Source organism: Pteropus vampyrus, unplaced genomic scaffold (assembly GCF_000151845.1).
Source record: "Pteropus vampyrus isolate Shadow unplaced genomic scaffold, Pvam_2.0 Scaffold43, whole genome shotgun sequence".
NCBI lineage: Eukaryota > Metazoa > Chordata > Mammalia > Chiroptera > Pteropodidae > Pteropus > Pteropus vampyrus.
The window spans coordinates 1,038,414-1,064,353 of record NW_011888824.1 but is presented as its reverse complement, the minus strand read 5'-3'; the positions used below and the strand labels follow the sequence as shown (position 1 = coordinate 1,064,353).

General features: G+C 33.4%; 1 protein-coding gene across 1 annotated transcript in view; it reads left to right on the top strand.

Annotated features, from left to right (window-relative positions):
- Positions 1-25,940, top strand: part of AKAP7 (A-kinase anchoring protein 7) — a 127,155-nt gene that overhangs the window by 1,097 nt on the left and 100,118 nt on the right. Inside the window, exons 2-4 of the mRNA XM_023529817.1 lie at positions 4,263-4,394; positions 13,284-13,423; positions 20,349-20,485. Coding sequence (XP_023385585.1) covers positions 4,263-4,394; positions 13,284-13,423; positions 20,349-20,485 — 409 coding nt within the window. The remainder of the gene's footprint in view (positions 1-4,262; positions 4,395-13,283; positions 13,424-20,348; positions 20,486-25,940) is intronic.

The following is a 25,940-nucleotide window of genomic DNA, read 5'->3' as shown; positions in this document are numbered from 1 at the left end:
TAAGGCCTTGTGGGTGGGGTCGGAGAGTTTGAGGTTTTGAGAGAGCGTATCTGGGTCTCTTCCTTACTCCTTAACAAAGTTTAAGATGTTTTTGGAGGTTACTGTCTGCTTATATTCTTTTGAAGATAGTCAACTTATTTTGTCCGTTTATCTCTAGTAATTTGGATTGTACTTTTGTTTTCTTTTTATGAGGAAACCAAAGCTTGGAGATCAGTTGACTTGTTGATTATCACACAGCTCTCAACATTTATCCAGATGTAAGATGCTACTGTTTTTAGTAGCTAAGCCAGGTCTAGCATGGATGCTATTGACTCTTTCCATCGATTCTTGGGGACTATACATACTGTATATACCTAGTAGAGTGAATAGAAGAGTCTTGCTTAATAAAGTCATATTTTACTATCCAGATAGGAAACTTACATTTTATGCGACCAAAAGCCAACTGTCTATCCTTTTTACTTTTATTGGCGGGTCAACGATGAAGTCATTTGCTGGAATGTACTTATATTTGAATATTAACGTATACTTAATGTATGGTTTTGTAATATATTAAATGTATGCAGTAATTATTTTCTTATAAAAGTAGTATTCAGTTTAAGAGATTTGAATACCGGAAAGTGGAAAAATACAAATATATTAAATACATATCTTTTAGCATCTTCCTATGTAATTGTAACCATAGAGCATATGTAGTACTGTCTTTGCTTTTTAAAAAGTCAGTATTTGTTATAAATCTTTTGTTCGTTGCAATCCTTATAGCCATTTTCCTTCCTTGTCATTAGAGTGAGTATATTTATTATTAGGCATTTAAGCTGTTTTACTTTTTCTTTTATGTTTAAACCTATGAGGAGTCTATGTCAGCATATATGATAGATGCACAGATACAGTAAGAAGAACATTTTCATGGCTCCTGATCTGTTGCCAGACTGCTTTCTGAAAGGATTACCTCAATTTACAGTGCCATAAACTATGTTAAGAGGCAGTAGGGCATGTTGCTTGAAAGGGCAGATTTTGGCAGCAGGGTGACTGAGTTTAAATTCTGGCCCCAAGACCTAGCTGTAGCCATGGGCAAGTTACTTAATTAGCTAGTCTGTAAAATCAGTAAAAAAGTACCTTCGGGATAGCACAGTTGTGTGAGTTAAATGAATTACTATCTGTAAAATGCTTCCGGCTGTGCCTGATTTATAGTACGTACTCAAATGTTAGCTGCTGCTGTTAATAGCAGTAGTAGTTTGCCAGTTTCACCTCAACTTTGTTATTAGTGCCCTTAGCAGCATTATTTTTATTTGGATTTGTACAAAAGATAGAATTTTATTTTAACTATGGTTAGACCAAATTTTAAGTACTCAAAACAATTTATAGTTTAGATGCTTTATTTTAGGGTCAGTTGTTTTAAGGCAGTTTTCCAAAAGCAAAATATTTATACCTTCCGTAAAAGAAAATGTCATTATGATGGATATATGTTTAATTCATGTCTGCCAGCCTTTGTCCAAACACTAAAGATTAGAGAACTCGAGGAAGGCTTGTAGATTTGAACTCCATTGAGAAATATTGCTCTATAGAATGACCAGTTACTTGGAAGTGGTATTCTATTTTTCTTGAGTTAATAATTCATATCTTAAAAAATTGTTTCATTTATTCTGTAATTTAATGTAATAAAGTTTGTATTTCACGTTCTAGACTCCTTGATTTTGACATAATCATTAGAGTTTATATATGCTTTAACAAAATGGATAATGATGTTGAGCGAGTCATATAATGCTTCAATTTTTATTTTTATGTCATATGGGATAGTAGTACCTTTCCTTCACTCATCTTGTGAAAATGAGAATCTATGATGTACTGAAGCTGCCATTAAACACCAGGAATTATTTTTTTCTTGGGCATTGAGATAACTATATTGCAGTGTAGCTTGAGTGATTTGTTAACTACTCCCAAATGTGTACTTACCTTGATGCATTCAGTACACATGTATTGATCACCAGCTGTGAGATGAACACTGTGCTAGGCATTGAGGAATCAAAGGAAAGTAAGGCATGGTACTTAAGGAACTTAGAGTAGGGTGACCATACTGAAAGGGGTGTAATCGTAAAAAGCTCCCCCTTTCACTCAAAGGAGTCCTGGGTTTGGGTGAAAAATTATTTGGAGCCTTTAGCTTAGAGTCTAATGGAAAGGCAGACAAGTAGACATCTGTAACAGAATGTATTTGTGCTGTGCCTGGAGGAAGCACTAGGTACTGGAAAGAGACTGGATTACCTAACTCAGCGCTGAGCTGGGGATCAGGAAAGTTTTCCTTGACAGTAAACCTCTCATCTTAGTCTTTGCTTTTAAGTTGATTGTTCTCAATTGTTAATTCAATCTCCCAGTCTGCTGTAGAACCAACTAGGACAACTTTGTCAGCTAAGACAGGGGTCCCCAAACCCCTGGGCCTTGGACCGATACAGGTCTGTGGCCTATTAGGAACCTAGGAAGTGGGCCACACCATAGCAGGTGAGCGGCAAGAAAGCAAAGCTTCATCTGTATTTGCAGCCGCGACCCAGCACTAGCATCACTGCCTCAGCTCCACATCAGATCATCAGGCATTAGATTCTCATAGAAGTACCAGTCCTTGGTGCCAAAAAGGTTGTGGACTACTGATCTAAGAGATAACTACTTGGGCCTAGAAAGTTTACATGACTTGCCTGGGGTCACCCAGCTAGTGAAAGGCCGGGCCAATACTAGAATATCTGTCTCCTGATTTCTAGTCCCAGATCATTTCTGTTACAGCTGCCCCTTGCCTTGCATCAGTACCTAAATGCCACTATCATCACCATTGCCACTGCATGATTCTCTTTCCGGTATAGCCAGAGTGCTCTGCATAGCTCTTGTTCTCTAACTGTTGTTGATTAATTGAGCTCAAGATAAACTGTTGAACTATTTCAAGAACTTTTTTCACTAAAAAAAGACTAAATTTAATTCATTATGTTATTTAATTCTTCTTCTTGCCTTCAAAATGTATTATTAGAGCACAGAAGTCAGCCTCCCTAACCCATTCATTCCACATAATGCCAAGAGTTCAGTATATGTCTAAGTGGCACATGGACTTCGGAGCTAGTATTGAGATATCAGTGCTAAATGGGTCAATTTCATATAGTAAAGTTCTTTCCTCCCTAGCTTTATTGAGGTATAATTGACAAAATTTGTGTCTGTTTAAAGTATACAGTGTAATGATCTGATATACGTATACATTGTGAAATAATTACCACAATTACCATATGTATCACCTCACAGTTTTTGTTTTTGTTTTTTGGTGAGAATGCTTAACATCTATTATTAAATTTCAACTACAAAATACAGTGTTATTAACTATAGATTATAGTTACCATGCTGTACATTATATCCTTAGAATTTATTACAAATTTCTTAGATTAAGAATAATATAGAGAAAAAAGGTATTATATTTCATTTTGTTCTGGTTTTCATTCAGCCTTGTACATATTTAATTGCACAAACCCTACTCTGTTGCTAGCATTTCAATTTTAAGCTACATGATTGATGATTATTCTTTGTGCAGCTGCATATGCCAAAAGGTAGAAGATATCTATTTACCTATTAAAACTTTTATATTGATCTATTATAACTTTTGGTGAAGTGTAAACTGCATTTGTATTTTTTAATGCAAGCATAAAAATAGGAAACTATTACTTGTTCTTACATATTTCAATAGTTGTGAGTTTATAATTAGACTCATAGTAAACTAAGACCTTTTGCTTTATAATTATTAAATTTCCAGAAAAGCATATTTAGAGCCATATATTTTTGACTGAATTTTCAATGTTAACGTTATGGAGAGAAAAAATTTAAGAGTCTTTATCAAAGAAAATAAATATAAGTCAGAACACATACATAGTGATATTGTTAAAAAGAAATGTGAAAAAGACTGACAAAACCTATTGGTTTGATTTCAAATGGTATGTAAAAAATATAGTTTAGAATTAAAAAATTGCTATAGAAGATCTTGAAGATATAGATTAACTCAGTCTTCATCTAACCCTAAGTTGAATACTGTGCTTCAGAAAATTATTAAAGTTGTTTAGCATAAAAATATATTTATAAAAATGTAGACTGGTATAAATAATATTAAAATAAATAGCTTTATAATAAATTTGAATTCAAGTTGTACCACTTCTTAAATTAACAGATGTTAATTTATAGTGAATTCAGTTGTTGAGGATATGTTAAATAAGTTAAATAATACATTTTTCTTTTTTTGATATATAAAGGAGGAATAAATTCCAATGAATGTGAAACTGTGTCAAGAATAAAGGAAATGCCAGAAGAATTTGAAGCCAATACTATGGATTCCCTGGTAGATATGCCATTTGCTACTATAGATATTAAAGATGATTGTAGAAGTAAGTACTTTATTAAAAAAATATATATTTAGAAGCAGTGAATAGTAAATTTAGTGATATATGTATTTTTCTTAATAAATTAATTCACCTTAAATACTTGTCATGTTTTGAGTTTGGGATGTTAATTAATAGTTAATTATTGGTATTTTATTGTCAAAACTATTACAGATGATTAAGACATGTCTCACAAAATTTTGGGCCAGATAATTCTGTAGTTTATAAGCAACTTTAGAAAAGAATGGGCCAGAACATACCATGATTTATAACCTCCTTCTTCAGTTATTCTGGAGCCACTGTTAATTTAAGCAGTACCCATCCATCTAATGAATGTTTACTGACACTTTGATATGAACCAGGCACTTGCTAGGTGTTGGGTCACCAGTGAATATGACAGACATTATCCCTGTTCTCATGGAGCTTAACAGGCTAGTGTTGAAAACAGTTAAACTTTTAATCAATATGCATTTATTAAATTGGTTAGTTGTTGAGAGCTCTATCCACAAATTTTAGAGAACCAATGCTTACCTGATCGAAAGACTGTTGGAATTACATAAACACCTAAATCTGAAAGTCCTGTCTTGTAAAAACAATACCATACTTGAGATTTGATGCTATCCTCATTGAAAATGTGACAAATTTTCCTATAATCCAGGTTGTTTGTGAATAGGAAAAAAAGGAAAAGCACCATTTTATTCTGCAGATATTTATTGACTGTATGCTCCGTGCTACTCAACGTTTGCAGCCTTACATAGATAGAACATTGCTATGCTTTGATATAGTTTTATCTCGACTTGAGATCTGTAACTGGAGGCTCCATAAGACATTATCTAGTTCAGTATCTTCATTTTTGAGGAGAAAATGAGACTCAGAGAAGTAAATTGACAAAAGTCACACAATTGAAGAAAACTAGTTATAAAATCTGTGATTTCTGACTCTTTAGTCATTTCTCTGATGAACATTTATTGGTTGCCTGACAAATGCCAGGGGTTGGCGTCAGATATTGGGAATATCAAAACACATGATAATATTGAAACTCATGACCATCAAACTCAGCTTCATTGGAGAGCCAATTCGATAAGAGCTATAATCCTATAAGATGAATGCCATAGAGGATTCTATGGGGGTACATGGGGTAAAGTGTGTGGGGAGGCATCTAACCTGGATACGGGAGTAGAGGGTGTCCTGGAAGGCTTCCTAGAGGTTTGGCAAGAGTAGCAACCTGGCAGATAAGTATGAACTATTCAGGGTTCTTTCCTCTATACTAATCGCACTTGAATTTAATTGATCATCAGAATTTCTGCAGTTATAGAAAAGTCTAGATTCTTCTTGTCCACTTCTATGTCAGGCTAGGGAACTGTATTTGTTGTATTTTTTTAAACATCCCATATGAGTCTGATGCTCAGCCAGTCTTAGAAACCACACTGCTCTCTCTCACACTGTCTACCAATATAGTAAACCTGGTTTATATTTTGGAGAGATATATTGAGAGAGGAATGCTTAAAATGTGTGAAATCTCTGATGTGTTATTAGTCAGTTTTTCCTATTCCACAATCTGAGGGGAAAAGGAAGGATGAAAAGATATTTGCTCAGGGCCTTTACAGCTGGCCTTTAGAGAACAGATTTTATGGGTTTACAGCTATTAGAGAAACCTTCACTTGAAGAATTAGTATACGTGTTAAGTAGAAAATACCCATTGGAAATGAGATGCAACGAAAGCAGTGATTTAATCATATTTTCCTCTTAATTCTCTGCTTTTTGAGCAAATAAAATAAATATATCTAAGAAATTCAGTTACTTCTTTCTGATTTCATTATTCTAATTTAGATATAAAATAAAGAAGAAATCTGGATAATTATGCCTTTGTGCCCATGGCCGGCATCTCCCATCCCTCTTCCCTCTGATCCATGTTGTAGTCTCAGTCACTCCCTTTGGAATGCTCATAAGTTAGACTGGAATGAGATGTGAAACTTGTTCCTCGTTCCAGCCAGAAGTGCTTCTGACTTACACATATTGAGTATATATGAAACAAACTGCTTCTCGTAGGTATTGAGAGTGATAGCACCAGACTGCGAGAAAGCAAATAGTATTTCTGTAGCTTTGTTGTATCTGCACTGGTGAGGAGAAGCAGTGGCCACCGGGACCAGAAAGAAGGAAGGGGATGTGTCGGTGGTTCTGCAGCCCATTCCTGCTCTGGAAGGTACAGCTGCTGCTTCAGAGGAAGGGCGTTGGGAAGATTGGCGATCCTTTATATGAACAGAGATCTTTTCTCTGCAGTATATGGTACATTTCTTACCAAAGAAATGATGTTATTCGAGCAAGTTAAGGGCTCAAGTCACTCCACAGGAATCCATTTTTAGCTCTGTAGTATATTATAGCACTTTCCAGTAGTTTAGACTTTGTGAATTAAAAGTCTTTGTGGGTTAGTCTGGACTCCAACCACCATATATAATATTACTTTTATGGGAAGATAGATTTCAAGTTCCAAGCTCCAACTACCACACAGTCAGTGTGGTATGAGAGACACAGAAAACGTGTGTTTTAAGTTTTGGTTAGTTCATTTTCTACTTGCGTGACCTTGGACACTTAAACTGTGTGTGCTGGGCTTCTTCAATTGAAACGTGGATGATTCCTTCCTGTTTACCTCATGGTGTTGCCATACTGATCAAAAGAGGAAATGTGTGTGTAAGAAGGCAGTTAAAAATTTAAAATAATGTACAGATGCTACTTATTAAGTCTTCGAAACATATCCCTTAGTTATTTGGGGACAACTTGTTCTCTTATTTTTAAAATAGCATTTACTAAAACACTAAGGAGCAAATAGTATGATTCTTTGCAAACCAGAGATTAGTTTTTATGAAGTGAGATTTTTATAGAAATGTACAAAAACTAAGATTTTCATTGTCAACCCTTAAACCTTAAGATAGATATAGGAATAGTGTTTGTATCCAAAACACATGAAAATTAGTTTAGGGCTCTAATGGATTTGGGGCTTTCTCTTACATTTAGCAGCATGGAAATTTAATCGGTCAAATGGCTCCATGGTGGACAACAACCTTAAAATTCTCAAGTAGCTGGTTGCCTTTGGTTCTTTCACTTTCTTTTGGTGGGTGGAAATTGTGAGTTAACTGCCAAGAAATTCTTGCTGATAGAAACCCTGGCAGAGCTATGGGGAAAGTAATGCTAACAAGAACACTGTGGGAAGAGAAATCTTGCCAGGAAGAAAACTAAAGCTCTCCGCAAATTCGCACTCCATTAGAGGGCCCCAAACGTTTGGTTCCTAGTGTCTCAGTTGTCAACTGTGTTGCCCTCAGGGTGGATGCGGCATCGTGATAAGGTATGGTGTGGTCAGGTTTGAAGTGGGTCTATGCATTTCTTTTAAGTTTTGTTTTTGAGAAGAGACTTTTAATAGAATTATATGTTGGAATATAAAATGTGTTAGAATATTATGTTAAAATTAAATGTAAAATACATTAACCGCATATATTAGAAATAAAATTTCCAAATGTATATATAAAAGAAAATCTTTTAGAAATATTGAAGCCATACAGCCTGATCTATACCTTCTGGCTTTATAGGTTGGACATGTCTGGGAGAAAATCCAGCATTAGTGAGTTGTTGACGTGGACGGGTCTGTTCTCTTTACAAGGGGAAGTGTCATTGGTCAGTTTGTTAGAAACCCAGTAAACCGTGTGGAAAAAGGTTGGGGTTGCTGTCAGTCCTGCCAGCTCTGAAAGTCGAATGGGAGTCTGTGATGGAGAATCATTCTACTGCTGACAGGAATAGCTTAGTGCGCTTCTCACAGTATAAATTTGTGGAAAGCTTTAGTTTGATTGACTCTGCTCTCTTAAGAGAATCACAGTTTTTAACTCTGAAGCCACATTTAAATCAAGATTCAAAATAAAATATTTGAGCTTTTATTTTTCTTTTTAGTTACATTCTTTCTTTCCTAAGCGGAATGCAGTTCTCATATTGAAATTATTATAATTCATATTTTACCTCACAGAATTCTAACCTTGTAATTATTGGAGATCTTAGAGATATGGGAAATTATAATTTTGTTATTTATTAGCTTATACTATGAAGTTGTAATTTTAAAAATACTTGACTTAAGTATGTTAAAATATCAATTGAAACCACTTGAAAAAACTTTTTAATGGAAAATTGCAATATGGAAAAAAAAGGATGAATCTCAATACTTTGTATGATAAAGGATTATCCTGAGTCAGTTTTTTAAAAGATAAATTGTTTTTTGTCTTCCCTGTAATTGGTTGAGAAAGCATATTCCAAATTTTATTATGAAAGAGCGTGAGACAAATATTTATCCCAAATTATACAAAGGGTTGATATCCTTTTTCTTGTCTTAAAAAAAAAAAAAAGGAAACAAATACAAAGTAAGCCCAATAGACACATTAATTCATTCAACACATAGTTATTGAGTGCCTGCTGTGTACCAGGTACTATTATTCATGTTGGGCAACGGTTGTAGAAGGAAAAATTGTTAGTTGACAAATATATGGAAAGTGATTTAACTTCATAAGAATCAAAGGATGCATATTAAAATATGATTGTAACTTACCAATTGTAGCAATACCTTTTAAAAATAATATTCAATGATTTTAATGTCGTATCTACATTGCTTCTGATAATGTATTTTTTTAGTCATTTTAGAATGGAGTTTGATGTGATCTCTAGCAGTGTTCAGACATGGAATAGAGCCACTTACGGGATTCCCAATATAAGGACATAGTCTTGTGGAAGAAAGTTTAATTCGTGTTTAAATATGTGTCTCACACTGCCTTTTAAATAGTAAAAATATTGTGAAAACCCACAAGTGTTCAAAATTAGGGAATAGTTGAATAAGCTATACTAGTGCCTTAAATTATATATTATGCAATTATATATTATGAAAATAATATTTCTGAAAACTTACAGGACACATTTCCTATGTAAAATGCAAAGTGAAAAGTAAGAAAAACTATGTGCTGTTTGTTTGTAATTGTGTAAACACTTGATGTGGTCTGTCACCAAAATTAATAGTGGTTGTGTTAAGATAGTAGGTTTATAAACAAATTTTTTGTTCTTTAATCTTCAGATTTATCAATGTTCTTAATTTTTTTAATGACATGATTTAATTAAAAGTTTTAAATGTGATTAAAAACTACTCGTTTTTAAAGATGTAATCTTCACTGATTCAGTCAATGGAGAGCTGAATAAATACTTTCATCTTTCATTTCCCCTAAGGTATTACTAATAGTGTTAAACTGGTGGTTAAAAGTGAGGGGCGTGGAGTCACTGTCATGGTTCAAAATTTGCTTCTATACTTTTTGGTGCTCTGAACAAGTGTCTAGGCTGAATTTCATTATCTATAAAAGTGGCATCTTAATGGTAGCTATCTCATAGGATTGTTGGGAGGATTCAGCTTAATATATGGAAAGTTCTTAGAATAAAGTGTAGGACAGAACTAGCCTCTGTAAATTTTTATTTATTTAATCTCACCAAAATTTTTGCCTACATATATTTATTAAATTAAATGTTTTAAAAAATTTGCCCCTTGAGTAATATTTTATAATAATATTATTAAGTGTTTCCAGCACCATGCTAAATGCTTTATATTGTCTTAATCCTCACAGAAACTCCATGAGTGAGGGTAAAATTATTATATTTTTTTTCAGAAATTTTTAGTGATTTGCCAAAGGTAGTAAGGGGGACTAATTATATGAAATATAGAAGATCATGTATTAACTAGTATAATTAAGAAGTTTGGGGGATGGTATAATAAGAAAAAAATATCAAAACAAAATTCAGTTCATTTTGGCTAAGAGCAAGTTAGAAAAAAATCAACCAACCATAAAGATAGACCACCTAATTAATGTCTCATAATTCATTCCCTTGTATTTTTTTGAGGGAATAAATAAAACTTTATGAAAAATTAGATTAATTTACATAAAATGACATGTAGTGCTTTAGGTAAAAAAAAACAAATTCATCGATTAGAGAGTTACAGTCTTTGTCAACAGACCAGATTCATTAGAGTACATTAAATGACTACTGAAATCATTATGAAAATTAGCAAGTGTGATAAATTAAATTTATGAGATGGTTTTACAAGCTCTACTGCAACTCATAATTTTTTTTTTGCTAAACAATAAAGTTACTGTAAATAATCCAGTGAAAGATCCAGAGCTCATGGCCAAAGCTTTCTCTATTTTGCTTTTATGGTCACCGATCTTTAATGTTTTTATTAGTAAACTAGATAGTACATGAATACTTGGTTCATTATATTTTCATGAATTAAAAAGTAATAGCAAATTGTATTTCAGATTATGATTTCAAAATTAGAAATAAAATGAAGTTAAGGAATAAAGGTATTTTATAGTCTGGCCATACAAATACACCTTATAAATAAAAGACAAGATGTGCAAACATGAGAAAAGAGATATCTGGTTCAATATGTAACAAGTTGACTCACTGAAGTAAAAAAATATACATATATTACAAAGTTAAATAAAACAACTGTAGCAATAAATACTCAGGATTCTTCTTTTTTGCCTAGCTCTCATCAGATAATTTTAAATTTTGTCATGTGTGTGATGCTTACCAAAAGAAAATTTTAGATAATCCAGTTCAAAGGAAAGTTAAATAGTTATTGGTAAAATTTGAGAAAGCTAAGGGAATTTAGAAAAATCCTGTACTTGTTTATTTTTACCAAGAGGTCGTATCCTGACTTGGGGTTTTTACATTATGCTATTCTTATGATACCAGAATTTTTAGAATTGTTATACATTATAACAGTATTACCTTCAGAAATTATGATTTTCCTTCTTTGGATGTCTACAAAATGGACTTAGTCAAGAGATGTATCTTGGCTAAGAGCAAGTGTGAGAACAATCAACCAACAATAAAGATGATACATTTCTTTAATAAAAGCAAAAATAGTTGCTACAGGCAGGAGGACAGTTTAGTTTTAAATGGATAAATTATAAAACAAAATCCTGAAAGCTTCAATGGCCTTTTAAATACCATGCTATTAAGTCTGTTCTTAATATTGTTCATATCGAGTAAAATACAACAAAAATGATTATGTGTCTTATATTTACAGTAAGAGATAAATTTTACATTGCTACCCAATACATATGTGTCTGCAAAAAAACTCAAATTTTGTATGCAAAGCAAACTTAAACATTGCTTACTGTAAGCAATGTATATGTGTACTAATTCTATTCCATTCCATTCCAGTTTTTAAAAAGTTTTTAAAAATTATCTTCTAACTTGATTTCATAACCAACTACATATATTTTTAATATATGTACATTGATACTTGCAGTTTGAAAAAAGAAAAACTAGACTCTAGGTTTAGGATTCTCTTTTTACTATGTTGGTTTTCTTTAATTCTTTCTTTAATTTCACCATGAAATATCCTAATTGGTACAGTTTTAACTGTTGGTACCTTTATCACAGACCATAGAAAACTAGAACTAGGTGAGACCTTAGATAGAGATTATCTGTCCCTCCCCTGCCCCGGTTTTTTTGTTTTTTTTTTTGTTTTTTTTTTTTTTAATTTTACTTAGAAACTTTCAAGCATATTTAAAAATAGAATCTTAGAATGAGCGTCAAGTATTCATCATCTCTTTCTCACTGGGTTATTTACATTTCCAGAGTACCAATTTACTAAGAACAGATGAAGATGGGCTAGAAATGTATTAGAAGTGGATTAAAAATATATATAAGCTTTCATTAGCATATTTTGTGGCTTCTGTTTAAAATTAGTATATTTAGTTCATGTTACTCTAATCAGATGTGGAACCTTTTCTTAGATATCTAAAATTATAAACAGCTCATCAACATATTGATTTGATTTTCCATATTAAAAAAATTATATGGGAAATGAAACTCAATGGCATTATAAAGTTCAGACACTGCTCAATACAGATGAGAACATTGCAAACTACTAGCAATAGAATTTATAAAGTTCTCACAAACTCACATGTCCAAAGAAGCTAAATAATTTATATTTCAAATATGTGTTCTCTGTGAAGATATAGCAAATGGTAGTTTTGCATGTATATGGAAGCCCCTGATCTGTAAAAAGGAGATAGTGGTATTCCATGCTGATTTGGTAATTATTTCTGAGGGCTTAGCTTCAGAATTGTAGGGTATTAGTAAATGAATCTTTCAAAGACAACTTTAAAAAGAAGTATGCTAAGTGCTCAAATTATCTAGGGTCAAGGACCAGTTTTGTTTTTTTAAAAATTTGCCATTTGTTGCCAACTTATGCTTTTGTAAAATACAATAAAAAACGAACTATTAGAAAACTGATGTGAAAAATGACTACCAATAAAAATCAAAATTCAGTAGACAAAATTACTTTGCTTAATTGGCATGCAAGTTTCTGAAGCAGTCTCTTAATTTTTTCAGCATAGTTTGTAATGCAAAATTGACCACAAACTCAACTTTGGCACTGCTGCGAGTGGTTATATTATAAGAGTCGCAAATATACATATACATGATGGATGAAAATATAATATTTTCTTGTATCATAAAGATTATGGCATGGGAGAGGGAATGGTTGTTAGTTATGCTTTAGATCAGAGGTTCATAGGCCAAATCTGGCTAAATATCTGCTTTGTAAATAAAGTTTTACTGGAACACAGCTATACATATTCATCTGTCTTTTGTCCATAACAGACTTGGGTATTTTTGACAGACTGTGTGATCTGCAAAGCCTAAAAGATTTGCTATGAGGTCCTTTACAGGGGAGTTTACCAACTCTGTAGATTTGAAAATGACAATTATGAATGATTGCTACTTATATAATACTTGTTTTTTTTTAACTATACTATCTTTGTTTTAATGCATTAGATATATTACTGTGTGACTTTTTTCCTCTAGTCACTGAGGTACCTCAAATAAATTTGGAGAGAAGTGAAGAAAATGAATGGATCAATAAAGATCAAAGAAAGAAAGGGAGAAAAAAGCACAAAGACTATCAACCCAACTATTTCCTATCCATTCCGATAACCAACAAAGAGGTACTATTTTTATAAAAAAAGTATTTTTACTAAAAAGTTCTAAATTAGATTTAAAGTACACTAAGTGCTTGTAAGCCCGTTTGCTCTCAGCTGTTAAGAGTCTGGGTGGATTTAGCTAGGTCATACAGGTAATAGTCCTGTTTACATAATGGAATATATTTTTAAAATAATTTTGTAAAATATTTAGACAATCATATTTAAACAATAATTTTGCAAAAACCATTTGAAAAAGTGTTATGAGATGGTATGTCAAGGTTCTTTCTAAGTAATTGTTCACCTGAACAGAGGAATTGACTGTATAGAAAAAGAGACTTTTGAAGTCTCTGCTGGGAAACTAAACTGGAGTTTCTTGCTGCTTAGTCTCGTTTATGGTAATGAAATTTGCAACATAATTTCTTTAAAAATTACTCATTGTTGTACCAACTTAGTATTGCATGATAGGTTTGGAAGAAATCTATTAAAAATCTGAAAAATTAATGTGGTATGAATAATAGGAAATTAGATCAGCCAATTAACTCACACTAAGAAACTCTAATATGAGGCTGAGAGAGAAGACTACAATATCTAATTAAAACTGCTAGAGCAGTGAGGTAGGAATTGAAATGCCTTAAGAAAGACACTTCACTTGGAAAACTGACTGCCTTTACATCTTGGCCCAATTTAAGAGCTGGATCTGAGTTTATGTTTGATTGTGGGCTGTAATCTCTTTTACCAGGTACTTTTTCAGGTTGCTTCTCCCCTTATTTAACTAAAATGTTTCTAGAGAATGCTAATGAATTTTTAAAAAATCAAATCAAATCGAAGTCAAAAAGATAAATACCAGAAGAAAAAATCTGTTGGGGCATTCGAGGAAATATCTAGTCTTTGAGATATAGTTTAAGGAGAGAAGACACATAAAAAGAGAAATTGTATTACCTAGCAATACAGTATTTTAGAATTCGATATAATAATTACTGTACAGTAAAGAATTTTACTGGTATATAATGGTAGCTTAACAGTAAAATAGTCCTTAAAAGTGTTTAGTTGACACACAGTTTTATGTAACCAACTATTGTATGTTAAAATCCTTGTGAGTTATTTGGATATATTTTCTTTGAAATGTAGGATCATATATGTACATGGTAATTAGAAAAGAGCAGGAAGTCAAAGGTGCTGCTGCTTAATTGAGCAGACAGAAGCCGGGCCCTAAAGAAACTGAATATGAAATAGGAGAAGTGACTTCTCCAAGGACCTGTGATTTCTGATCGGAAGAGACTCTAGATTCCTTATTTTGATTTGTTGCTTAGAGATTGTTCGACTGCAGAGCTATCCGTATGGAAGTTTAGTAAACAGTCCTATAAGTTGCTTTAATTAGGCCATTCTTTTTATCTGAACTTCACGCTTCTGTTCTTGGCTCTCACGGTAACCTGTTCCATCCTCTCGTAGCCTTGTCCTTGCTTCTCACCTCTTCCAGTGAAGAATGGTGGGGTAATTTGGTGTGGCAGGGCAGGTCAGGAAGGGAACTGAGAAGAAAGAGGGTAAAGAAATGTTTTCCTTCTACCACTAAGTTCAGGATTTGGGCCACCAAGGTGACAGTAGGGAGCGATGAGAGAGAACCATGTGCAACTCTTAGTTTTCACCGTGTAAACTGCTGTAGCTTTTGTTTCTGCTTCTCAACTTCTTGGAAGTTGTATAGAAAATGAGAAGGGTATGACAGACCTCGCCCAAATACCAGGTGGGTCTCAACTCCTCTGTGGTTATTGGTCAGGTTACCTAATTTCTGCGGTTTCAGTTTCTTCAGGGTATAAAATGGAGGTGATAATGACTATTTTCTAAACCCAAATCCAGACATGTCACCTCCCTGCTTATATACTTCAGTATTTTCCCATTGACATTAGCATAAAGACAAAGTCTTTACCATATTTTATAAAGTTCTGTATGGTCTGGCCTTCTCCACTCCAGCCCTTGTTCCTTCCGCTTGGGCCCTTCTGGCCCTCCTTGAACTTGTCTGACTCAGGGAAAGCCTTCTCTGGCTGGGAGTTTTCTTTCTTCTCTTCTTGGCTTTGTTAATGCCAAAATCTCAGCTCAAGCCTCTCCCCTGTGACCACCCTGACCGGATCAACCCCCACTCTCCTCCCCTGAAAACACGAAAAAACTTTCATAGCTTTCCTTTTGTCATTTGTCATCCTTGCAGTTTGACACTTGTTAGTCTTCCTTAGTTTTTCAGCTCATTTCCAGCACCTGGAACAACAGTGCTTGGCCAAGAGTGAAAACACAAAATACTGTCATTTCAGGGGCAAAGAAGTGTTTCTGGCATACTAAGTTACAACCGGAACATTTACAAATAGTAAATACAATGTTACAAATGCTGTTTTTATAATATATGTTCAACACTGGTTTGTCTTCGAAGAGGTAGGGTGACTTGTGATAGTGGGGAATATGGGTTTCGAGTGACTTCAGAACCAAATAGTTTAATATTTTCCACTCAGGAGACTTATTTGTAGGTAACAGAAAAGCTTACATACAAATGTAGGGAGAAGTAGGAATGGGACTTTAGGAGATACATTTTATATCTTTTGTATGAGCACCTTTTTTATTTGTTTGTTTTCAAGTATCTGATGTTAATTTTCTTTTAAAACTGCTTATGAGCTTTTGTGGGAAGGCCTGGGAAAAGAAGCAGCATTTATAACATTGTTTCAATGAGAGACTGTATTCCAAGTTCCAATTAAGTGACCTGCAAACAAGCTTTTGGAAGCTAGCACATTCACAATGGGTTGTTCTACTTTTGGCCTCTACTTGTTGGCATCTAGTTTTAAAGAAAAAAGTATTCAAACTTACATGGATCTTCGATTTTTAAACACCTTTTTAGATGTTTTGAGTTGGAAAATCATGATTTCATACTTTTTAAAAATAGAATTGGAAAATGAATTAGAATGGCTGCATAAAAATATCCTAATTGCAACTATATCAAAACAGTGTATCTCCATTACCTGCAAATACACATTAGTTAAAAGATAAAAATGAAGAAAAAATTTAATGGAGTTAAAAAATTTTTCTTAATTGGCTAGAATATATGTGCTCTCTTGTGAGAAGTAATACTACAGGGTAAATCGACATTAAAAAATGTAAGGGAACTATCAGAAGCTGATTGTTAAAATGTTAATTTTTTTGTAAGATCATTTTTTATACTAATGAAAAAGTATGATTTTCTTTAGGGGGTTTAAAAAGCATTTGCTACATTTCTGTATTTTATCATTTTTTAATGTGAAAAATTGCTGGTCTTAGGAAAATATGAAGGTAGATTTTTGCGTTCAGTTTCTGGGACATGTAATTGTAAAAGTATTTGATATCGTATGTTAAGCACTTGGTAGATAAAGAAAATTCTATTTGAGGATACTTTTTTACTTTTATTCCAGTTAATACTGTATCATCATATTTTTAAGTTCTTTTCATGGTCGTAGACAAGCAAGAAAAATAAGAGAATCGAAGAAAAAATAAGAGAATTGTAGCAAATTGTCAAAAGATGAGTCCAAAGACATTTTTCTGCCGTGTACTACGATGTAACATGCACACACTCACTCATGCACCAACTTTAAGGCATTTTCTTTGAACTCATATGCTTTGTGTCCATTAGAAAGCTTAAAAGACATAAAAATGCATTTTCTTATTGCTTATTTTTAGGCATGTGGAATATGGCTTAGTGGTGAGGTTTAGCAGATGGATGGCTGATTTATCCTCTAGCCACAAAGAAATTACTCAATGAATGAAATATTTAAGAATTTAATAAAGCTTTTATTTTTAAAATTTTCTTTTAATGTCATATTTAAATATGACCCTAGAGATTAGATTTATAAAATATGCATTGTGCTGTACTGCCCATAACTGAGGATTATGGTGAAAGATAAGCTTGAATGAATTTATAGAATTTTAAACAGTGGCTATGAAAATTAGTTTGTCTTGGCCTTTGATGACTTTGGTACTTTTTAAAATGGCATACAGAGAAGACTCTGAAGTATATTTCTTTTTATCTTTTAAGAATATAATTAGGAATAAAAAGCATTTAAAAAGTCATAAGTTGATATCAAGGAATATATAAATAAATCTGGTGCATCAAAGCATAATTATAAATATATCACTTGATTAGATTAACTTTAGAATTTTCATAGGTTTGAAGTTAATCTTGCATTATAAGTATTGTGCAACTTCAGAGAAATAGTCTTCAAAGTGTTTTACAGTTTTTAATTAGCAACTTTATAAGCTACTAGATAATTCAAAGATACAAATGGTCTAAAACTACTTTACCATGTAGGACATTGCATGAAAATACTGAATAAACAAATGGATGGAATTTTTCGAGCATTGTCTTAAATTTTTATATTATTAGTATTTGAGCTTCGAATGAAAACTTAAGTTTTTATGAAACTGCAAATACCGTACCTACTAGATGCAAGAAGCAAACTTCCAGTTGTGGCAACCAAAATGTGGACAGGCATTTTCAAATGTCCCCTGGGAGGCAAAATTGCCCAGGGTAGAGAACAACTAATTTTAATAATATTGGCAATGTTGCATACCTTGTATTAGACAAATGATACAGAGTTCACAAAAGAGTTCATCTACCATGTAGCTTGTCTGCTCTGTAAGTTTAGCAACGCACATTTTATTATTCCTATTTTCCAGTCAGAGAAACCAAGACTTAGTGAGAGTAGGTACCTCGTATGGGGTCACTCACACCTGTGGTAGACTTTGGGTTAAATCCAGGATATCTGAGGCAGATCCAGCACCTTTAATTTGCATCAGCCTTTATTATATAACAGAGTTCTCATCCTAAACCATTTTTTTCATTATCAGTTAATCATAATTACCATTTGTACCAGCTAAGATTTGAAAATTTAATTATATTGTTTTGAGGTCTAATGTTCTGAGCACCTGTTGTTTACTTGATTGACAGTGGGCTCTTTCCATTGGAACCTGGACCCACTCGAGCTGCTTCGTTAATACCAAAGCCAATCTCAGCACTTCATTGCACTGGGAAAAAAATTCTCAAAATTGAAATTTAAAATCATTACAGAGTAATACGGACTTATACTAGAGGCTTTTTTGAGAGGGCCAGTGTGTTCCATTACGTAGTATCAAGATTTCCTAAAAATCTCCTTTAAATGTCTTTTTTCCCCTCAATGTTTCATTTCTTAAGTCAGTACCCACATACCTGTCCCTCTCCTGTCTCCTCTTGAAAACAAATTGCTTGTAACTCTTATCTCATTGCTCTCTAACTGCTTCTCCTCTTTACCCCTCCTGGATCTTTCCCTCCAGGTACTGTCCTTATCTTTTCTCATATGTTGCAATTTGTCCTTTTCTCAAGTTTCTTTGCTGTTTTGGGTATATTATCTTGAAGGGATTTTTTTGAATCTTCTGTGTTTCAACTTATTTTCATAGATATACCAATATCTACCTCATTGGATTATAGAGAGGCTTCAGGAAACTAATGTATGTAAAATGCTTATTATATATTGTGCCTAGAATTTAGTGGCCAAGTAAGGGAAGTTACTGCTGTCATTGTTTAAATATTGTTTTTATTATTAATACCAGGCACTGTGGTAATGTGGCAGGATAGAAGAAATAAATATTGCCCTTGAGAAGTTTTTATGATTTAGTTTTACCAATATAGAGTAGAGGAAACTGTGACTCTGTAAGATCTTTATGTACTATTATGTTACAAATATTTTCTTTATCAGGCTATCAATATTCTTTGATTGGATGTCACAGAAGTCACATCTTGCCTACAGAAATGTTACGTTAGGTATTAATTGTGTAAATTCTTACCAGGAAAAGCCATTTCCTGTGTTGCTCTCTTCCAAACTGCAAGGAATAGAGAAATACTGAGGTTATTTTGGGTGATGTGGATTTATTGTAAAGATACATGAGAAGCCAGATTCCCATGACAGCATCTCATGATTTGCCCAGTCACATTCCTCAGATAATGGGAATGTCGTTCAGGATAAAACAGCTACTCTAGTATCAGAACCGTCTGATGTGCTCCTGATTCCATTTTTTATCTTTGCTGTCTTTTTATGGTCTCTGCTTCTATTGCCAGCCCCCACCCCTTTCCTTTTCCCTCTAATTCTGCTGCCTCAGGGCTTCTGTGTGTTCTCTTTTCTTTGGGTATTGCTCAGTTTGCTATTTCATATTCGAACTATTTTCCAGTACATTCACATTTAGAAGTTGACTAGAATTGGATCTAACTGGAAATGGAGGAGGGAAGAGGAATCATTCCTCTTCTTATTTCAGAGTAGGAAGTGCAAAGGGAAGGCTGATGAGGGACCAGGGATTTGCCTGGATGGAGACCGTATGGTTTTTCTAACATATACATTTGGACTTCTTTGCAACTCTTCATGGTTATGCCCCTCCTCACTTGTCTGGAAAAATGAGAGCAGTCATTGCTGTTGAGATTATTGCTGTCCTAAAAACTCTTAAAGACTGTGGAGAATGGGTTTTTAGACACATTCACTAGGGGACAAATAAATATTACTTTCAACAGAAATGGACTGTTGTCTGCTGGTTTGACCTTTCTGTGGCCGAAATAAAACTTTTTTTTAGGAAAGATCATAATTATAGTAAGTCCTACTGTGTATTCAAGACAAGTTTTTGAAAAGATGCACTGAGAGTTTTTCTATTCAACTGGTGACCTAGTCTGTAAAATAAGGGTGTTAGACACAATGCCCTTAAGATGGACAAGCATTGTGTGATTTTCTAAACTTATACATTCTCTTGAGCTTTCCAAGTCATCAGATGTTTGAGAACAAGTAGACAATTAAGTATTGTTTGGACGAAGAATCTTGACATTTCTAATTTTGGTTGTTGCTTATTTTTCTTCTTGATTTACATTTGCCATCAGGAAATTTTGCTCACATAATCTCTATTTTGTGTGTATGTATGTGCGTGTGATTAGGTTACAAGAGGAATTAAGATCCTGCAAAATGCAATAATACAACAAGATGAGCGATTGGCCAAGGCAATGACCAGTGACGGTTCCTTTCATATTACCCTGCTAGTGATGCAGTTGTTAAATGATGATGAAATAAACATGTGAGTAATGTCTTTCTTGAATATTGGTTTTCAGATTATTACTTTAATATGAGTAAATGTAGAAGAACCCAAAAAAAGACATTTAAGTTCTAAAGAAGTGTCCTTTATTATGATTTATTCTAGTAGTCGATGTACAGAATTAACTATGTAAATATTCTTTCTTATTTAGACTTTTAAGCCAGGTTTTTGTAATCAAATGGTAGCCCTTGGTTATGCAGTTTTTTTGCCCATGTTAATTATGTAAGTACTCTGGAGTCTGACCATTTAGGTTAGGATTCTAGGTAAAGACTCTGGAACCACGGCGTAGCCACCTCTTAGTAGCTCCCTGATTTTAGTCAATATTATTTACTTTTTAAGTAAATGAAGAAAATAATAGTACCAGTATATGTAAGAGTTCTTAGTATAGGACCTGGAACCTATTTTTATTATCATCGATATTATTATTTCTTAGAGTTTCCATTCCACGAGGTCAGAGTACAATTTAATTTTACCTCACTCATTCCTAGAATACCTGTGTACCCCAACCCCCACTGTCAGACCTGTGTCGAAGGTTGAGTGTAAGTCATTGACTTCTGCCTCCCAACCTGGAGTGGAGAAATCTTGCTCTTCCCTCAGTTCTCTTGGTTACTCTGCACATGCCATCACTCCTTTCCTGTTACCTTCTGTATAGCCCTCTGGATTAAGCTCAAACTCAAGCTATTTGGAAAACCAAAGCCAGCGTGGATTAAAAGTTGTTTTCTACCTTGACATATAGTCTCCTTAGGGAATGAAGCACAAGACTTGACGTTTTCCTAATTCAAGGGATAAGGAAAAGGGAAAGTAAAAGAGAGAAGATAATAAATTAGCAACTCAAAATACACAGCTATGTTATGATTCTCGTAGGCATGTCTTTTTTAATAGTAGAACCTCATGTCTTTGGAGATCAACACTTCTAATCTACTCCAGCCTGCTCTACCCAAGAGCATGTCTTAACACCCTGCAGAGAGGACTGAAACCTTTTACTTGACTCACTTTAGCTGTTTACTCTGATGCTTGTAAAAGAAAAGAAGCCAAAGCAGATGTGATACAGAAGATAAAAGCCTGAGAGAAGAGTAGTGCCCTGTGTATGTTAGAATGCTGAATTAGGGTTCTCCAGAGAAACGGAACCAATAGGATGTATACCTATATGGATATCTAGATATACTGATATCCCTATATGTCTATGTCTATATCTACATCTATTTATCTATATATCTACATCTATACCTATATCTATATCAATCCGTATCTGAAGAGATTTTAAGGAATTAGCTCATGTAATTCTGGCAAGTCCAAAATCTGCAGGAGCAGTATGGCAGGCTGGAGCCTCAGGGAGAAGTTGATGTTGCAGTTGCAAGTTCGAAGGCAGTCTGGAGGCAGAATTCCTTCTTCCTTGGGGGATGGTTATCCTGTCTTAAGTTCGAATACAATCTTCAGGTCTGAACTCCAGGTTCAGAATTCTGTTTTCTACATGTATGTACTTTATAATCATTTTATCATAAAGAAGTTTGTCCTCCTTTCCTCCCTTTCTTCCTTCCTTCCTTCCTTCCTTTCTTAACTTGGTAGAACTATTTTATTTAGCTTCTTTTTTTTTTTTTTGCCAGAGTTGTCTAGTGAATTTCTCAATTTATAACCTTATGTGTGCTTTTAATTTGATGGTAGAAACATGATATTTGCAAAACTTTTTAACAACTATTAAATCCAATATAGTTCCACATTAAAAATTACTTGCTAAATTTGTAGCTATTTGATTTCTGTTTTTGTAGACTGAAGACAGTAGGGCCCCGGTGTTAGAATACTTGGATCCAAATTTCAGATCTGGCACTTGATATTTATTTATTTATTGAAAATTTTATTATATTTATTGAGATGACATTGGTTAACAAAATTATTTAGGTTCATGTTTACAGCTTTATATCATCTGTATACTGCATTGCGTATTCACCACAAAAGTAAAACCTCCTTCCATCGCTATGTATTTGACCCCCCTTTACTCTTTTTTACCTTTTCCCCATCCTCTTTTTCTCTGTTAACTACCATACCATTATCTGTCTATGAGTTTTTGTTTGTTTGCTTTGTTTATTCATTTGTTACTTTCAGTTTTATATCCTGCATATAAGTGAAATCATCTAGTTCTTGATTTTTCCTACTTATTTCACTTAGCGTGATATTCTCAGGATTTAACCATGTTGTCACAACTGGAAATATTTCATCTTATGACTAAGTAGTGTTTTATTGTATAGATGTACTGCATCTTCTTTATCCAGTCATCCGTCAAAGGACTCTGGTTGTTTCCATGCCTTGGCCACCGTAAGTAATGCTGCAGTGCACATAGGGGTGCATATATCTTTGTGAATAAATGTTTTCAAATTTTAGGGTAGATAGAAGAGAGATTGCTGGGTCATACGGTAACTCTGTTCTTAATTTTTTTTTAGGAAACTCCATACTGTTTTTCATAATGGCTGTACTAGTTTACATTTCCATCAGCAGTGTATTTTCTCTGGATACCATTTGCTTGGAGTATCATTTTCCACTCTTTCACTTTGCGTATATTTGTCCTTGCAGCTGAGATGTGTCTCCCGAAGGCAGCAAATGTTTGTTTTGTTTTGTTTGTTTGTTTTTTTGATCCGGTCTGCTACTCTGCTTTTTTATTGGTGACTTCAGTCCATTTATATTTTGAGCAATTATTGATGTATGAAGATTTCCTGTAGCCATTTTGTCTTTTGTTTTCCGGTAGCTCTGTATCTCCATTGTTTCTTTGCCCTTATGTTTCTGTCTGTTATTTTAGTTTGGTGGTATTCTATGATTTTTTTCCCCTCTGTTTCTTCTATTTTTTATGTTACATGTCTTAGTTCTGGAGATTTTTGTGTGTGGTTAACATTAAGTTCATGCAAAAGGAAGTTTCATATATATATAGTCCTTTTTCTTCTGAATGCGTCTTATCTCCATTCCTCTTTGCAAATTCAGGCCTTTACCTCCCCCCCTTTTATGTTTTTGTTGTCACAAATTATCCCTATTTATGCTGTGAGTTCATTTCCTAATTGCAGTAACTACATTCTTTTAAAAATGTGTTTACTTCCTTTAACCTCAATGTCATATTTAAGCGTATAATACCCTATTCTGAATGATTATCACAGTTCCCTCCTTCTATCTGTCTGCTATCTTACTCATAGTTTTGTATCCTTTTGTCTTTTTATTACAAGTAGAATAACCCTTTTCATTGTTTCTTATAATGCAGGTCTTGTGCTGATAAATTCCCTGAGCTTTTATATGGAAAAGTTTTTTGTTTCTCCTTCATATCTAAAGGACAGCTTTGCTGGATATATTATTCTCAGCTGGTAATTTCTGTCTTTCAATAGTTTGAATATTTGATTCTACTCGGTCCTAGCTTGTAGGATTTCTTCTTCAAAATCCAATGATAATCTAATGGAATTTCCTTTATTAAGTTACCATCTTCTTTTCCTTGACTGCCTTAAGAATTCTTTCTTTGCCATTAATTTTTGACAGTTTTAATATAATGCGCCTTGGAGAAAGCCTTTTTGGATTGAATAATTAGGTGTTCTGTTTGCTTCTTGGATTTGAGGATCCAGCTCTTTCCATAGGTTTGGGAAGTTTTTGTCAACTATTTGTTTGAGTAGACTCTCTATTCCCTTCTTCCTGTCTTCTCCTGCTGGCATACCCATTATTCTTACATTGTTTTTTCTGATGGAGTCACATAGTTCTTATAGAGTTCTTTCATTTTTTTTTTTTAATCTCGTCTCTTCTTTCTGCGTTATTTCAAGATTTCTATCTTCAATCTCACTATTTTTTTTCTTCCAGGTGGTCAGTTCTACTTCCTAAGCTTCCTAGTTCATTCTTCATCTCTTTTATTGAGTTCTTCAGCTTCAGAATTTCTATCTGGTTCTTTTTTAAAGTTGCAGTTTTTTTTTGTAAAGTACTCCTTTTGTTCATTGATCTTTATTTCTGAGTTCATTAAACTGCGAGTTTTCTTGTATCTCATTGAGTTTTTTTCAGAACTGCAATCCTGAATTCTCTGTCATTTAAATCACATATTTCCATATCTTTAAGTTTATCTTCTTTAGATTTTTTAGTTTCTTTCAGAGCTTCCTTGTTACGTTGGTTATGCATAGTATTTGATGGATTATTTCTCTGCCTATATATTTACGGGAATGAAATCTTTTTTTTAAGGAGTGACACCTCAAGTAGGTTGATAACAAAAGGACTTTCTTTTGTCTTCCAGTAGGTGGTGCTGCAGCACAAGTTTTTTACTAATCTCTTGCAGTGTTCCAGCTTCTAGGAAAAGAAGTCTTCATAAACTGCTCTTGAAAAGATATTCTATTTAGTAATACTTACCATGGACACTATCTCCTTCTCACTCTGTAATTGATGACATCTCATTAGGACTAATATATTGATCTATGCTACTAGAAAGCTGAAAAACTAGACTGCGTTTAGATCATACATATTTTTTTTTAAAGAAAAATGGGATATAGAATTCACTGTCTCTGAAAAGCCCTAACCTTTAGCATGGCTTGCTTTAGTATATAGTTACATTTAAAATGAGTATCTTGAATTTTCCCAATTTACAGTAGATGAGCCAGACATAGCTGTTCTATTTTCACATACTTTAACTCATAGCACAGTGCAATGGAAATGTGTACACTGTATCTTTTTGGATTAACATAAATCTAGTTCAGAAATACTGGCTTTAGATTGTGAATATGAAGGTATAATGAGAAATGTTGACATTTCCAGAGCTATTTTAAGTATTGTACATTATATTATGACAGAGGAAGGAGTCTCAGTATAGAAGCTAGAGATGACAATCAGTTAAAAACTTTATATGAAAACTAATGTAGAGATATGAAAGGTGTAGAAAAATACCTAAATTTCTTTTCACACATTTGACATATAATTGCTGATCAACAAATCACTGATCAAGATAATTTAGATTAATAGCGGTTTACCAGAAGGGTGTTTTAAAGTGCTTTCCATACTGTATGAATGTACTTATTTCTTTTTTTGAGTAATCACTGCCCTCTAGTGAGATTTTAATTTTTTCTCACAATAAAGTACCTATATCAAAATCCTCTTCCAGATGGAAGGAATGAATCCTAATTTAAAGCTATTCTAAATCTAGTAATGTCTAATTCATCAATATAGTAAACATTTATTTTTATAAAAAAAATCAAGTACTTGAAACAGAATAGCCCTATAATGACATAGACTAAACAGATATAATAAACTTACATAGTTGCTATTGGTGAATATAAACTTGTATTTTTGTTGCATCCAAATATAGTAAATTATCTCATTATGGAGATTTATATTTTAAGAGATAATGTATATTTAGTTTTACTAGAGTGCCATGCAATTAATAAATACTGTGTGTTAGTACTTTTAATGAGAATCTAGAATTTTCCACATAATCTAATGT